The 17,816-nt window shown below is 43.5% G+C and overlaps 1 protein-coding gene across 4 annotated transcripts in view; it reads right to left on the bottom strand.

Annotated features, from left to right (window-relative positions):
• LOC145360297 (rho guanine nucleotide exchange factor 10-like protein) overlaps positions 1-17,816 on the bottom strand; it is a 200,192-nt gene that overhangs the window by 11,411 nt on the left and 170,965 nt on the right. For all 4 annotated transcript variants that reach the window (XM_080215444.1, XM_080215445.1, XM_080215447.1 and 1 more), the window contains 2 exons: positions 9,814-9,968; positions 8,595-8,737 (listed from right to left, as the gene is read on the bottom strand). In XM_080215444.1, coding sequence (XP_080071570.1) covers positions 8,595-8,737; positions 9,814-9,968 — 298 coding nt within the window. The remainder of the gene's footprint in view (positions 1-8,594; positions 8,738-9,813; positions 9,969-17,816) is intronic.

Genomic DNA, 17,816 nt, shown 5'->3' on the forward strand with positions numbered 1-17,816 from the left:
CCAGTGTTTATGCTCTACTCATTCCTCCTCTCACCCTTTCTTAATGATCAGGATAATCTTCAATTCCCTTCCCCCACATATGCTTGTCAAGCCTCCCCTCATCTGTACTAACCAGTTTGCCTCAACTACTCCACATAGCGAGATCCACATTCTCACAATTCTTTTGATTTGATTTATTATTGTCATATGTATTAGTGAAAAGTATTGTTTCTTGTGCGCTATACAGACCAAGCATACCGCTCAAAGAAATGAGAGAGTGCGGAATGTGTTACAGTCATACTTAGGGTGTAGAGAAAGATCAACTTAATGCGAGGTAGAGCCATTCAAAAGTCTGATGGGAGCAGGGAAGAAGCTGTTCTTGAATCGGTTGGTATATGACCTCACACTTTTGTATCTTTTTCCCGACAGAAGGTGGGAAAGAGGATGTTTGGGTGTGTGGAATCCTTAATTATACTTTCCCAAGACAGCAGGAAATGTAGACAGAGTCAATGGATGGGAGACTGGTTTGCGCGATGGATCGGTGAGGAGGTTATTTCTGACTTCCCGATTTGGTTTCTTGGTGACTCTCTTATGTTGACAGCCTCCAGATTTACTTTTCCCTCAGGTGGAAATGTGCTTTGGACAAGATTTCAATTCAATTCAGTCAAAACCCACTCACTTGCAGAGCATGAACACAAGGTCCTAAGTATCAATCCTCTCCACAGTTTAAAGACCTTGATTACGCCAGAATCTCTCAATGGAAGGAAGTCAGCGTGTTGATCCTTTCCAACCGGGTATAACCTCACAGATCTGCTATGGGATCTTTTGCACCCTCTCTGACCATCTTATAATGATAAGTACATACACTGCACTTCCAAGTGTGGTCTTAGCAAGGTTTAATAAAAGTTTACCATCACTTCTCTACTGTTAAATTTCGTCCTTCCAGAAATAAACCCAAGCAGTCAATTTGTTTTTTTTTAAAATGGCCTTATTGACCTGTGTTGCAACATTTAGTGATTTGTACATTCAATCCTTTTGCTCCTTCATCCCCTTTTAGCTAGGTTCTTAATGTGGGGAGTCTTTTCCTGACCAACAGGTAATACTTCACATATGTATTGAATCCTATCTGCCAATTAATGCTCATTCTGCAAGTTTATCAATGGCTTCTTCAAACATGTAATGTTTCTCCATGTCAACTATTCCCCCTACCTCTGCCAACCTTCCCCTCCCCATCCCCCAGGCTCCAATTTGGTGCTGTGTACCAATTAAGAAATAATGTTGTTAGAACCATGGAACTTGAGAATTCCTACAGCGCAGTAAGAGGCCATTCGGCCCATCGAGTCTGCACTCACTCTTTGAAAAAGCATCCCACCCAGGCCCTCCCCTTCGCCTCATCCCTGTAGTCCCATGCATTAACCATGGCTGAATCACATTAACACACACATCTTTGGGCACTAATTTAGCATGGCCAATCCCCCTAACCTGCGCATCTTTGGACCATGGGAGGAAACTAGAGCACCTGGAGGAAAAACACACAAGCACGGGGAGAACATGCAAACACCACACAGACATAATCCAAGGCTGGAATCGAACCTGGGTCCCTGGCGCTGTCAGACTGCACTACTAACCACTGTGCCAAAATCTAAATTGCTAATATAAATAGTGAAGTGATCCTAGCACTTATGTGTGGAACTCAGTTCCTAACTTCTACCACTCTGAAAAGTTACCATTTACCCCTGCTCTCTGTTTTCAATCTGTCAACTACCCACTCTGCTCTTTGTTCCCTGACTCCACGTTTGATCTGATTAGTCAGTATGGTACCTTAAAGCCTTTTGGAAATCTAGACATTATATCTACTACATCCCCTTATTACCTCTTCAAAAGAGTTTAGTGAGGTTGAAATTCATTATTGCCTGATATTTCTATTTATAGTTCCCTTGACACATTCTATTGTCCTTCTTAAAAAGGCTGGCGGCTGAAATTCTACTGCAAAGGCTTGAGTACAAAATATAGGCTGACGCTTGTGTGCAGTACTGAGGGACTGCTGCTCTTCTGAAAATGCTGCCACTCAGTTGTCAAACTATGGCCTTGCCTTCCTGGATGCACAACCATGGCACTGTTCAAAGCTGATCAGGGGTATTCCCCCTTGCTTGAGCCAACATTTATTCTTTAACAAGGCTTGCTTTTTTTATTTCATTGACATTTGTGGGTGTTTGCTTGTGCAATGTGGCTGCTGTGCTGGCCACACTGAAGCAGTGACTACACTTCAAAAGCATTTCAGACCAGTTTTGGACATTCTAAAGTTGTGAAAGCCACTTTTTAAACGCAAGTCCTCCTTTACAGAACTGCGTGTCGAGTGGTCCATGAAGGCGTGTTGGATTACCCTGCTGTATAGAGAGAAGCTTCCTGTGCGAAGCAAGGCAAATGCCAGCAGTGTACCAGCACAAATCTTTGTGCGGTTGCAAGTTTTCTAAATATGAAAAGGTTTTGGTTAGTGGTGATTGGAAAAGTGGAGACATCCAATGTAAATGGCTAAGCCAGGTAACAGTGAGTCCTGGGTTAATCATAGAATTCCTACAGTGCAGAAGGAGGCCATTCACTCCATCTCACTGACTCTCCAAAAGAGGGCTTACCCATGCCCACTCTTTGCCATATCCTCATACCCCCACTCATTTACCCCGCTAATCCCCTTAACCTACACATTTTTGTAAACTAAGGGACATGTTAGCACGACCAATCCACTTAACCTGCAAATCTTTGGACTGCGGGAGAAAACAGGAGTAGCTGGAGGAAACCCACAAAGACACGGGGAGAATGTGCAAACTCCACACAGACAGTGACCCGAGGCCAGAATTGAACCTAGTCCCTGGCGCTGTGAGGCAGCAGTGCTAACCACTATGATTAAACATATAGGAATCTATTCATTTCCGTCTCAAGCATAGTCAATAACTGGTGCACAGAATTCTAACGATTCACCAGTGAAGAAGTTCCTCCTGATCTCAGCCTGAGCTAGCCTGTCCTGTATTCTGAAACTATGGATGAAAGTTTCCAGCGGGATTTTCCCATCCCACAAAAGTGACCCACCACAGTGGGTTACACATGGTGGACAGGCGAGCCACACAAAATGCCATAGACATTGGCAGGACCAGAAGATCCCGCCACGGCAATGGCGACCCACCTCCACAAAGTGCACCGTAAGAATCTGGAAAATCCCATTCCATGTCCCCTGGTTCCCAACTCAGGAAAATATCCTTCCTGCATCTACACTGTCTGTCGGTTCAAGTAGTAGTTTAGGGGCATTTTTGAAAAAGGAAGAAATTGAGGAAAAAAGGGCAAAGGTTCAATAGATTATTTCACAATAAGGAATCTCACAACACCAGGTTAAAGTCCAACAGGTTTAAATGGTATCACGAGTTTTCAGGGTGCTGCCTCTTCAACATTATCACCTGATGAAGGAGTAGCGCTCCAAAACGTGATACCAAATAAACCTACTGGACTTTAACCTGGTGTTGAGAGATTTCTTCCTGTTCCAACCCTAGTCCGACTCCGGCATCTCCACATCATGGATTATTCCAGTTCTAGAAAAAGTTTGGGTGCTGATAAACTCTCGAGACTCTGAAGAATCCTGTTACTTGTCAAAATCTGCCAAGTAAGGCAACAGTGCCCCTTTAAGGTTGAATAGATTAGAGCACGTTCTGTGCCAAAACCGAGAGCAGCAATACTCTGGTGTTTGAGCAAAAAGCAACATCTGCTAGTTAATTCTATTGCTGCTAGTGGGAGCATCTAAATCCATTTTTGCTTCATGTGGCTTTCATAGAATATTCTCACAGAAATTAATCAAAGATCATTTTCTGCAGCGCACACACACTCCTGCCCACTTTGTAATGCAAATGGCTCAAGTTATCAAAGCTAATATGAATTTTTAATGTTTTTATGCGAAGTCTTAAGAGATCATATCATTTAAAAATACATTTTAAAATTGTCCTCTATCGTCAAGGAGATGAGTTTATGGCTCCAGCTGTGCAAAGATTTTACTTTGGACTATGGAGCAGTCGGGGAAATGCAGTCAGCGGATCGGGACTGTGCCTACAAATAAAAAGCTTCTGGTTCGATAGCCGGGAACAGTTACACGTAGCATGCGCACCTTTTTATTTTCATGTCAAAAGTGAGACAGATTGCAGGCATCAGATACTTTAGTAGTCGATCGATCAAATTAAAACATTCTCCTCCCTCTTCACACCTCCCCCCACAGCTTCTACTCTATATTCTATTGATATTACTACAGTCAGTGTTCTTCAGAATATATCCCTCATGATCCAAGATGCAGCATCCTACGCACTCTTTTCTGCCTCCCTACAGTCCTTAGAAGTGATAACACCACCAATTTCCAACCCATTCTCTCTCAGATCCTCAAGATTGTCACAAGTCCCCCGTCTCCTTTCCCCTATGATTTATAGCCCAGTTAAACATGACCTAGCTGAACTGTAACCTCTCCTGTCTGGAAATCATAGAAACCCTGCAGTACAGAAAAAGGCCATTCGGCCCATCGAGTCTGAACCAACCACAATCCCACCCAGACCCTACCCCCATATCTCTACATATTGAAATCTATTGTTCAGAAGCACCAAGTTTTCCAGAAATGTTTTGAAGGGATGGCACGGTGGCGCAGTGGTTAGCACAGCTGCCTCAGAGCCAGGAACCCGGGTGGAGTTTGTACATTCTCCCCATGTCTGCATGGGTTTCCTGCAGCTGTTCCTGTTTCCTCCATAGTCCAAAGATGTGTGGGTTAGGTTGATTGGCCAAGCTAAATTGCCTCTTTAGTGTTAAAAGGATGTCAGGGGGATTAGTAGGGGGAAATATGTAGGGTTACAGGAATAGGACCTGCATGGGATGTTGTTGGTGTAGGCTCAATGGGCCGAATGGCCTCTTTCTGCACTGTAGGAATTCTATGACCCTCGACAGATCAGCATCAGTTGAGCACAGCACTTGGAGTAGAAAAAGTGAAGATAATGGGCGGGAATTTACGAAACCGTAAAATCCTGCCCAAGGTTACTGGATCTTTCCATTGTCCGCCCCTCACCTGTTCCGATTCCAGTGACGGGCAGGGCAGTAAAATTCCGATCATTGTATTTGGATAAGTAAATTAACTTCTATTATCACTGTAACGTTTTGTCCCTGTTATATCTTTCAGGTAAAATATTTACATTGACAGCATTTTGCGGCTCGCCTGCTGTGGTTAGGCATTCTATAATCCGGAAGTGACTTGGTCCCAAACATTCCCGACTGGAGAGGTTAGAGTGCATGACTTTGTTCTGTCACATCATCTCTCCCACTCTTTTCAAGCTTGCTTGCATTAACTCAAACATCTCTCAGTCAACTTGACATCACATTCCTTTGTTTATTTTTTTTGGGATGTGGTCGCTGCTTGCATGGCTAATATTTGTCACCCATCCCTATTTGCCCTTGAATAGAATGGCTTACTTGGCCATTTCAGGGAGTGGTTAAGTTTAACTTTATTTATTAGAATTACAAGTTGTTCTACATTGACACTGCAATGAAATTACTGTGAAAATGCCCTAGTCGCCACACTCTGGCATCTGTTTGGGTAACATGGAGGGAGAATTTACCCATGGCCAATGCACCTAACCAGCACGTCTTAAGAGTCAACCACATTGCTGTGGGTCTGGAGTCACATGTAGGCCAGACCAGATTAAAGACAGCAGGTCTCCTTCCCTTAAGGACATTAGTGAACCAGATGGGTTTTTTTTTCAAACAATCAATGATGGTTGTCACGGTCACAATTACCGAGATCAGCTTTGTATGCCAGACTTTGCTTTTTTTTAATTAATCGAATTTAAATTCCACCAGCTGCTCTTATGCATTTTATAGTCAGTATGCAAATAGCTCAGTGAAAATTGTAGGCACCAACATACTGATTACTGTCACGAGTGTACTCATTGATGTTGCCTTGGCCCTTCTCCTCAGTTAATGAGTTGCAACAACAAACTAAAGTTCCTTTAGCAGGGAACGTGCCTGAATCCAGAGGCCCAGACGAAAGCACTGGAGGCATGTGTTCAAACCACATCATGGCAGCTGGGGGCAGTTTAATTCAATTAATAAATGAATCTGGAGTGAAGTGCTAGACATAATACCACACTATGGCATTATGGATGGAGAAAGAACGGCTACAATAATGATTTAACAACATTAATGGCAGTAGTGGCTTTAAAATGGTTGTTCTGGCTGAGAGCTAAGCATGCTGGGATTTTTGGTCAATTTATAGATGAAAACCATTTGCAGGTGGTAAAAGAGGCTCTGGTCCGGGAGCTGTGATCTGAAGCTTCCTGTGTTGGCCCAGATAAGGGAAGTTGTTTACATTAACCGACGCAGTGTGACTTTGATTTTTATGGCTGCTATGTATGGGACATGTCAAATGAGCTAAGCATCATGATGTCCTTCAAAAGTAATTTCATTGGATCCTCGAGCCATGTGATCAGTTTCTGGTGACACAGTTGGCTGAATGACAGAGAATCTTCCGGAAGCAAGTGGAGAATTGTGGATAAAAAGACATAAGAGTCCTTTATTTGGCAGCGGTAACTTGGAGACCAACCATCATAAGACGACTTGTATCCCGAAGGACGCTTCAGAAGATAGATTCTACATCGAGGTTATTTCTTGGCCAAGGTTTCCCTAAATTTGGTGGCATCTATTTTCAATTAATTAGTTAAAGTTGTTTAGTTAAAATTGGTGCTCAGTTAAAATTTTTTTTAAAGTTTATTTATTAGTCACAAGTAGGCTTACAGTAACTTCATTGCAGTGTTAATGTAAAATTGCTAGTTGCCACATTCTGACGCCTGTTCAGGTCAATGCACCTAACCAGCATGTCTTTCCGACTGTGGGAGGAAACCGGAGCACCCAGAGGAAACCCACACTGACATGGGGAGAACATGCAAACTCCGCACAGATAGTGACCCAAGCCGGGAATTGAACCCGGGTCCTTGGCGCTGTGAGACAGCAGTGCTAACCACTGTGCCACCCACATTAAAGTGCAGTTTAAGAGTTAAAATTCAATTGATGTTCAGTTAGAGTTAAAGTTTAGTAAAGAATTAATGAGTTGCAACTGTTTGAGTTTGTACTAAAAATGTTAAATAAAGAAATAATTGGATTACTGTCCTTGTTCATCTCGCTAAACTGGAATGTTTGAAAGGTTTTTAAATTGATGCTGTATAACAGCATACAAGACTAGGGGCAAGTGCTGGAAAATGCAATGAGAGTAGATAGGGGCTTGATGGCTAGTGTACCAATAATGGGTTGAAGGGCCCTCTTTTGCTTCACAATAAAACTCTGACTCTAGATTAATTAGTTTCATGTTCCGTATTACCAGATTGTCATAAAAGCCTGTCTCCTTCACAGATGTCCTTCAGAAGGAATTTGCTCTCCTTATCCCAGTCAGGCTTGCAGGAGATTCTAGACCTGCAGTAACATGGGTGACTCTTAACCGTTCTCCGAAACAGCCTTGGAAGCCACTCAGGTTAACCTGATCGTATTAGTTAGGGAGGGGCAATAAATGCTGGCCTTGCCAGCAGTGCGCACATCCTGGGAGGAGGAGAAGAAAGGTATAAATCTGCCAGATTCAGCTTCCGTGGAACCGTTTTCATTCCACCAGCAGGCACAGGAGAATGTGCAAATTACAACCGTCACCTCCTGACCCACGCCTGAAAGGGAAGTCCCATCCTGACAAACAGATGTTTACCTAGACACAGCATGGCCAATGAACCAGTGGCCAAAACTTAAATGAGAAACTGCAGGCATCTCTCTAGCAAGAACAAAGAACTCAGATTTTTTAAATCTAAGTAACATGACATCATAAGCCTAGAATAAGACAAAAATAGCTTACTACTTCACAGCAAGCTCTGAAGTGCGTTATTTATAAAGAAGGTGGTTTTGTACCTTTTCTCCTCATGTTTAGATGATGTTGGTTTGATGTACTACAGAAGTGTGTTATAACGGGCACTAGATTCACGGCATCAGGATTGGCCATTGCCAACTGATGAGGAATGGAATCATGGAATCCCTGTAGTGCAGGAAGCTGCCATTCGGCCCATCGAGCCTGTACTGACAACAATCCCACCCAGCCCCTATCCCTATAACTCCACGTATCTACCTTGCTAATCCTCCTAATCTACACTTCTTGGGACAGTAAAGGGCAATTTAGCACGGCCAATCAACATAACCTGCACATCTTTGGACTGTGGGAGGAAACCCATGCAGACACGGGGAGAATGTGCAAACTCCATTCAGACAGTCACCCGAGATCAGCATTGAACCTGGGCCCCTGGTGCTGTGAGGCAGCAGTGCTAACCACGGTTCCACCCCTACAGATTCCGCACATATTATACATGAATTTTTAAGGAACTTTCACCTTGAAACCACCAGGATTTTTTTTTAAGAAAAGGAGACCAGTTTACTTTCTAAATGGACCTCAATGTATTAGATTCAAGATCAAGTAGCAAGAGCAAAAAGGTTGGAATCCAGGTTGCATTAGCTCAATCAAAGGCTGCTGGGGTTCAACAGGAAGGAGGCTGATTAGCTGATAGTAATAGTGTAACTCATACCCATGTGGTGAAGCAAGCGATGTCAATCAACGTGACCTGGTTCTGACAGCTGGCCCACACCATGTCATCCACTGCCAGGAGAGATCGGACTGAAGATGACCCCACCTTTACCAATCGGGGAGTATCCCACTCCCATTTTCCCTCTGGAAAAGTTAAGGACAAGAGAAACATTGTAAGAGTCAGAGCAAAATGAGATTCACTGGACACAGTCAAGCCCCAACATCATGGCGTATCACTTCACAAATAAAAAGGACGTTTTTTAAAATTAATTAATGGGATATGGGTGTCACTGGCTTGCCAGCATTTATTGTCCATCTCTAGGGCTGGTGAGAGTCAACTATTTATGGGGAGAATCTATTTGTGGGAGGGATTTAAACCTATTTATGGGGAGAAGGCAGGATTAGGCTATTGAGTTGGACAATCAGCCATGATTGTGATGAATGACAGAGCAGGCTTGAAGGGCAGAATGGTCTCTTCCTGCTCTTATCTTTGATGTTTCTATGTAAATCACATTGCTGTGGCTCTGGAGTGACATGTAGGCCAAAAAAGGTAAGGATGGCAGATTTCATTCCTTAAAAGGACATTAGTGAACCAGATGGGTTTTTCCGACAATTGACAATGTTTCTTGGCCATCAGTAGACTCTTAATTCCAGATTTTTTAATTGAATTCAAATTCCACCATCTGCTGTGGCGGGATTCGAACCTGGGTCCCCAGAACATTAGCTGAGTTTCTGGATTAATAGTCTAGTGATAATACCACAAGACCATTGCCTCTCAAAAGTGAAAAGGTAGTTTGACAACGTAATTGTTGTCACAGGAACTGTAGTGGCCGCTCCTCTTCCAACACAATCTCTGATAGGGGCTTGGGAATGGGGCTGTGTTCACCTCTGCCCCCCCGAATAATGTTGCACATCAGATGTCCAGTGACTCCATTCATTCTAACGGACACCTCAACATCTAGCCAACGGGCGATAAATAAACCAGAAAGCTGAAAAGACAAAACTGACCTTGGTTGAATAGTTGGGACTTCAGACAACCCTAAATGATGAGGGAGACGAGTTTGGAAGTCTGCAGTACACTTCCTCCTCATCCCCGTTCAATGATATCATCTGAAGAAAATACTCCACCAATCTGCACCAGTAACCAGCAGAAAGTTTTTGTCATGTTTCACACAGCAGGCGGTCAGGGCTGAGCAGAGCTAGGAAAACCACTCACTTACCATTTGTCCTGGTGTAAATTGCAACGGTCCCATCCTGCAGGCCGGCAAGCAAGACATTCAGCAAATGCTTGAGGCACACCACGGGCACCTCTCCGGGGCTTTTAAATATAAACAAACACTGGGTTGCCATGTCAACACTGGCGTATCCTACCACACTGAAAAAGAAGAAAGAGGAGTTGATTGGGTTTTGCTTGTGGTTAGCTAAAAATTAGACACTAGTTGTGTCACATATGTAAAACATATGCCATCCATTAAGTCACTTTCTTCTACTGCTCCAACCTGGAAAGGCTGTTAATCTTCCCTTTCTTTCTACTGGGAAGGTGGCACAGTGGTTAGCACTGCTGCCTCACAGTGCCAGGGACCCAGATTGGGTTCCCCGCTTGGGTCACTATTTGTGTGGAGTCTGTACATTCTCCCTGTGGGTTTTCCTCCGACAATCCAAAAGACGTACTGGTTAAGTGTGTTGGCCATTCTAAATTCTCCCTCAGTGTACCCGAACAGGTGCCCAAGTGTGGCGACTGGTGGATTTTCACAGTAACTTCATTGCAGTGTTAATGCAAGTCTGCTTGTGACACTCAAACTCGATTGCACTGCATTGAGATACATGATAACATCCCTGCTTACTCAGTGCCAAGGTAGATGGCAACATGGGATTCACCAGAAATATCGAGCAGGTAATTGTAAGGATAAAGGCTGCTCAAGTACTCATTAATATGGACAAAAGTATAGGCCAAAATATCAACAGGGCAATGAGAAACAAGTAATAAATGATGACATTCACCATTTAGATAACAGAGGACGGGGCAACTGCTGCCAATGGAACTATATTCCAATAAAGGAGGCAGTGTCTTCACAAAAGCTGTAAAGAGATGAAGGAAGGGAAAACTTAATAAAATATATTTGCTTCATGGTCTGACTGGGATCCAATTAAACCCTGCATTTCTCTTTGCTTCTCTCACAGCAGGACAATTATTGTAGATTAATGCAGATCCTTCATTCAGAAGGGACTGGTTGACTATATTCTCAGCAAACAACATTAAGATGTACATTTTTTGCTCACAGTCCCCATTGGAAAATAAACCACCCAGACTCAGAAGTTGAAATGTCCGTTTTGCTGACGGATTTATTTTCAATGAAGCATGTCGACTAACAGCATCTACTGTACACTCCGATCCAATTACTACATCAGAGGTTGACATTAATATATACATACCTGCTCCATCACACACAAGTAGGGATCAATGCAACTTCTAAGTATATAGCAACGGGAATGGATCAGACGCAAAGCTTGGGTACCAAGAAACAAGGTACGCATGCGCAAGTACACAAAAACATGCACACCAAAATGGGTCAGTCGGGGGATAGAGTATACCAGGGGCCCCAAGCACACCCGAAAATAGAGATTGCCAGACCATACAGAGAAACAGAAATTCCAAGTAGATTACGTATAGTTTCGAACTGAGACTGGTTTAGAGATTTCTAATAACGTACAAGCTCACAATTTCACCCCACTTCTTGGCCATTTGGCTCAGGTCAAGCCCAAGATGGGGTGCAGTGCCTTATCACGTCAGCTTGGATCTGGTTTGTCTCCCTTGTGGGGACAATGAGCTGGATTTTGAACTTGAACTTTGGAGCAAGCAAGGAATGGATTTAGAGTCTGTCCGGTCCATTCTGACCACCGGCTTTGTAAAGTGTTAAAGATGGGGAAAAAAAACCAAAAACCAAACAGAAATTCTAAGTTCTTTTAGATTTTTTTCCCCCCAGGATGTGGACATCGCTGGTTAGGCCAGCAACGGTTGCCCATCTGCAAGCGCCCTCGAGAAGGTGGTGGTGAGCCGCCTTCTTGAACTGCTGCAGTCCCTGTGACGTAGGTACACCCAGTAAAAAGACTTTTTACTGTGTTTACGCCAGTCCAACGCCGGCATACCCACATCATGACGTAGGTACACCCACAGTGCTGTTAGGGAGGGAATGTCAGCAATCTGATGTATAAAAGAAAGCACAGCTATTTCTCAGCATTTTGAGAGGTTAATATTGAGAATTAAATGCTCCACTTAAAATATTTACTGGTTTCTTTCCACTCTAAGAAATTCCAGTGACTTATTTATTTTTTGAATGCCAGGTCTCCATATTTCCTTTAAGGTCAATAAATATACTCCCATTAGCAATCACCATTGGCCTGGGCAAAATGCCACAGGAATGTCAATGCTTAGATAACATTACTGGCAGATCAGGCCAAAGGGATCAATGTTTGGATGCCTCTACAGGACACAGGTGAATTCATAAATTCACAATACTTATTATTTCTATATTGCCTCTAACTCTGTCAATTTTTTACTGTATTTTGTTTTCAACATAATTTCAGTGGGGTTGAAAATGAATAGCTAATCAGTACTGAATAGAATCGAAGAACAGTCATAAGAAGGTTATTAACACAGGAGGCCGCCATTTGGCCCTTCATGTCTGCATGAGTTGTTCGATAAAGTAATTCTTCCTACTTCCCTATCATAGTCCTGCAATATATATTTTTTCAGAAATGTGCCAATTCTCAACTGATTGCCTCTCCTTCCACAGCATCTCATTACACTTATGCTCTTCTGCCACTACTTATAAAGCCCGTATGCTTTTTTAACCTCATGTCCAGACTCATTAGCGGAATACAGAAATGCTGGCATTTATATAGCACCTTTCATGAACACAAAGCACATTGCAGCCAATGAAGATTTTTGAAGTGTGGTCACTGTTCTAATTGTGGAAAATGCAGCAGCCAATTGGTGCACAGAAAGCTCCCACAAACAGCAATGTGATAACAACTGATGCTTACTGGAATAAAAATTGCCCAGGACACTGGCATATCTCCTCTGCTCTTCCTCCAAACCACACCAGTGGTTTGTTACTTTCATTTATACCTGATCAAGGAGGCAAAACGAGCCTGGGTTTAATATCTCAGCAGAGAGGTGGCACTTTTGACAGTGCCTAATGCCTTCAGCACTGCACTACATTGAGGAATAAATGGAAATACCATTTCCCCTCAGGCAGATCAGCTTCCATTTCCTTTAATAAAAGAGGACTACTTTATATAAAAAAAATAGCATTCCGGTTCCTCTCTTATCTAATCTGAATGTAAGTACACATCCAGCTATTGCGGTACTGTGTCAAACGGAGCACAAATCCAATCTTTGGTGAGGGAAGAGTTAGTAAAGCTCAGTTGGGAAGCTGGACCTTGATCTCCCCAGAAGGAGCAAACTCAAGCCAAGTGCAGTACATGGTTTCTGCTCATTGTTCTTTAATCCCTTCTGTGGGAGAATAAGCATTCATGAGCATTTATATGATGCCTTTCATGACCTTAGGAATGTCCCAGACACATTATGACCAATGCAGTCTATTAGAAGTGTTGTAACACAGGAAGCTCAATTTACACACAGCAAAGGTCCCACACATTGCAAAGAGATCATTAGATAAGCTGTTTTTAAGTACTGGTGGTGTAGTAAATATTGGCCAGGGTACTGGAGGAACTCCCCTCTTCTCTGAGCTAGCGTCATGGTATGTACGCCTTGAAAAGGACAGAACTATGGTTTATTGTCAGACGCCAAAAAAGGCACCCCCAACAGTGGGGGCACACCACCCTCAGCACGCACAAAACAAGGCTCAATACTGATACCCCACTTTTTAGAATCTGTCGACACTCGCTGCTTGATCACGTGTATAATGGCCACTTGGGACAACTGATTAGATATCAGAAGGGTGAATGCAGATTTAGTCACTGATATCCTAAATCAGATTGAATCCTAGTCACCCAACATCTGCGTGTGCACTGAATAGTGGTGTGAAATATGACGCAAAGATAACCTGTAGGGTAATGACTACCCTGATCAGATCATTTCACGTTGTCCATATGAATTAGGAGCAGGGTAGGCCACTTAGCCCCTCGAGCCTGCTCTGCCATTCTATAACATCATAGCTGATCTGATTCAAAGAATCCCTACAGTGCAGGAGGCAGCCATTCGGCCCATTGAACCTGCACCGAAAATAATTGCACCCAGGCCCTGTCCCCGTAACCCCACGTATTTACCCTGCTAATCCCTCTGACAGTATGGGGTAATTTAGCATGGCCAATCCACCTAACCCACACATCTTTGGAGTGTAGGAGGAAATCAGAGCACGTGGAGGAAACCCATGCAGACATGGGGAGAATGTGCAAACTCCACAAAGATGGTGACCCTGAAGCTGGAATTGAACCTGGGTCCCCCTGAGGCAGCTAACCACTGTGCCGCCATCAATCTCACATCCCTACCTATCCCCATTAACCTTTCAGCTTCTTATTAACTATCTACCTGGTTCTGCCTCAAAAATAGATACAGCCTCCACTGCTTCTTGAGGAAGAGTTAGAGAGTCATGGATCCTTAAGAGAAAAACTATCCTCTCATCTTGGTCTTAAACGATCCCTCATTTTCAAATGGTGGCCCCTAGTTTCGCGTATCTCACAAACAGGCCTAAAGGCTCTCACTAGGGTCCCTAAAAAGTACCCAGTCTACCTCTGATTACCCTGGAAGTGTGTGGTATCTCAGAAGGTTTCAGCAACATGAAGCTAGTAGGAACACGAGTGGGATTTACCACTAACAGGATACTGCCATCAAGCCAAAAAGACATTTCGACTAAGTTAAAGTTAATTTATTAAATCACAAGTAAGGCTTACATTAACACTAAATGAATTATATGGTATATGAGCTTCAGTGTTATTGTGATGCTGGGTACATAGGCAATGCGCCCCAATGACTAGCAGACCATAATCAAACAGCACATTATTCTGTTCACAACAGGCAAAGTACAGGCTGTACCTAGACACCCCATGCTTGCAAAACTCAAAACAATATCCAACATTAGATGTGATTCTACGATCAGACACTTGCTAAACAATCCTTAGAATGATGCTGACAACCAATTTATGATTGTCAGTTGAGCTCACAGTGTGGTGCATTTGCATGTACTGGAAGCTACATATTTATACACACGGCTCTGTTCTTTGCAGACAGAAAGAACATGCACACACATTATGCCTGTTTACACAATACAAAATAAGTGACAGCCATTTGTTGGTTCATTCCTCAGGGCAATGCCTTGACCAGAGTCAAGCTGCCTAGTTTAAATTTCAAACAATGCTTGGCAGTTAATTGTCAGTCACCATCAACTGGTGCATTTGCCATAGCAACATCTCTACCAATCAGCATTCTTCTCAAGGCAGCATAAGTTTGATTTCCCTTGCACTGAAATCTTGTGAATGTCCTGATGAGTGCGAGACAAAGCTTTGATCAAGAAAAGTCTCTTTTCAGCAATATTTAACATATCATTAGGGATTTGAAAAAAAATATGTTTGACAAGACACGTAACAGATTTGTCAGCAAAGTTAAAACCCATGGGTTAAAAGATGCAGTGGAAGCATGGACATAAAGTTGGCTGAGAGACAGGAAACAGTACTGACGAACGAATATTTATTGGACTGGAGAAAGGTGTAGAGTGGTGCTCCTCAAGGTTCAGTACATGGAGTACTGAATCTGATCTGTATTAATGACTGAGCTCTGAGAATGACCTTGAAATTCACAGATGACTCAAAACTTGGAAGTCTTGAAGGGTGAGAAGAATAGTTTATGGACAGGAATGGGTGGACACACGACAAATCAAATTTAATGTAGAACGGTATGTGGTAATAGATTTTGGTGGGAAGAGGAGGGGCAATATAAAATACAAAGGCTGCAGGAATGGAGAAACCTGGGGATACGTGTAGAAATCACTGAAGGTGGCAGGACAGGAGTTGAGGAAGTAGTTAATAAAGCATACGGGATCCTTGGCTTTACAAATAGAAGCAGAGTACAAAAGCAAGGAAGTTATGGTGAGTTTTTAAATATAAACACTGGTTTGCAGTAGTGTCCAATTCTGGCCACCACATATATTGACACAAGTTAAAACATTCGAGAGGGCGTAGGAAGGATTTTCAATATTGATTTGGTGCATGAAAGTGTTTAGTTTCATGGATAATGGGAACACCACTACCTGCAGGTTTCCCTCCAAGCCACTCACCATCTTGCCTTGAAGATATATCATTGTTCCTTCGCAGTCGCTAGGTCAAAATCTTAACTGCCTTGTGGGTCAGCCCATAGAATGTGGAACAGCAGCGTTGAGAAGGCAACTCACCACCACCTTCTCAAGGGCAACTAGGGATGGGCAATAAATACTGGCCTAGCCAGCGATGCACATGCCCCATGAATGAATTAAAAAAAATTGGCAAAGGCGAGATTATCCTCTTTAGAGAAGTTTAAGTGGAGATTTGTTAGAGGTGCTTAACATTATGAAGGGTCTGGGCAGAGCAGATATGGAGGTAAAGGAGTAGGACTGACACGAGTTGCTTTTTACAGAGAGCTGGTGCAAATTTGACAAGCCGAATGACCACCCCTGCCCCCCACCCTAACCATTTGGTTCTATTAATTAGCCCAGCGAATTTTCTTCACAATCATGGCTTTTGGGTATTGGCTGTGATTCTTTGGATCACGCGCTTGCCTCGGGTTCAGAAGGTTCTGGGTTCACAGCTCCAGGGACCTGGGTTCGATTCCCAGCTTGGGTCACTGTCTGTGTGGAGTTTGCACATTTTCCTCGTGTCTGCGTGGGTTTCCTCTGGGTGCTCCAGTTTCCTCCCACAGTCCAAAGATATGCAGGTTAGGTTGATTGGCCATGATAAAATTGCCCCTTATTGTCATGAGATGCCTCGGTTAGAGGGATCAGTGGGTAAAATATACATAGGGATGTGGAGGTAGGGCCTGGGCGGGATTGTGGTCGGTGCAGACTCGATGGATCGAATGGCCTCTTTCTAAGTCTCCTTCCGGAGGCTTGTGCAAAAACGTTAGGCTGATGCTCCAAGCTAGTGCAGTGCTGAAGGAATGCTGCATTGCTGGAAGTGCCCATTCTTGGATGAATGGGCATTTCTCCCCAACTCGCTGCCAGGGGGAGGTAGTGGAAGTGGATGTGATAGTAACTTTTAAGGGACGTCTGGACAAACACATGGATGGGATGGGAATTTAGGGATATAATCTCTGGAAGGATAGGGTGTTTTAGTTCAAATTCGGTGCAGGCTTTATGGGCTAAAGTGAGTGTTCCTGTGCTGTAGTTCTCTTTGTTCTGAGATGTTAAAACTGAGACACTGTCTGCTCTCTCAGGCGGATGTCACAGATCCAACAGTGCTGTTTCAAAGGTTAGCCATCACCAGCACCCTGGCCAGTATTTACCCCTCAGACAATAATCACACAAACCTACTTGTCTAATTATCATCTGTCAGGGTATCTGTGGGAGCTTTGTGTATGCAAATTGGCAACTGCTATTCCTACTTCACCAGTGACTATACTTCAAAGTGCTCAGTTGAGTAAATTGCTTTGGAATGCTCTGAGATTGTGAAAGGTGCTAAAAGTTTATTTTCTCCCTGCTATGAAAAATGCTGCCTCTTCTTGGGAGCAGCTCCACAAACACCAGCTGCTAGCAGCCTTCTACCTCAATCGCGCTCCTTTTTAGGAGCCTGGGCCTAGACAAACTTCGATGGCTATTGAACTGCAGAGGGCATCCCAACAGGATCCGATTCGTCCCCACCCTGCAAAGATAATCATAAGGGGGGGAGGGGGTCTTGTGGCACAGTGGAGAATGTTTCTGATTCTGAGCCAGAAACTCTGGATAAAATAAAAAGTTTATTTATTAGTGTCACAAGTAGGCTTACATTAACGAAGCAATGAAGTTACTGTAAAAATCTCCTAGTTGCCACATTCCGGCACCTGTTCAGGTACAATGAGGGAGAATTTAGCATGGCCAATTCACCTAACCAGGACGTCTTCCGGACTGTGGGAAGAAACCGGAGCACCCGGAGGAAACACATGCAGACACGGGGAGAACGTGCAGACTCCGCACAGACAGTGACCCAAGCCAGGAATCGAACCCGGGTCCTGGTGCTGAGAGGCAGTAGTGATAGG

Source organism: Carcharhinus amblyrhynchos, chromosome 30 (genome assembly GCF_965287045.1).
Source record: "Carcharhinus amblyrhynchos chromosome 30, sCarAmb.v2.hapA, whole genome shotgun sequence".
Classification (NCBI taxonomy): Eukaryota; Metazoa; Chordata; class Chondrichthyes; order Carcharhiniformes; family Carcharhinidae; genus Carcharhinus; species Carcharhinus amblyrhynchos.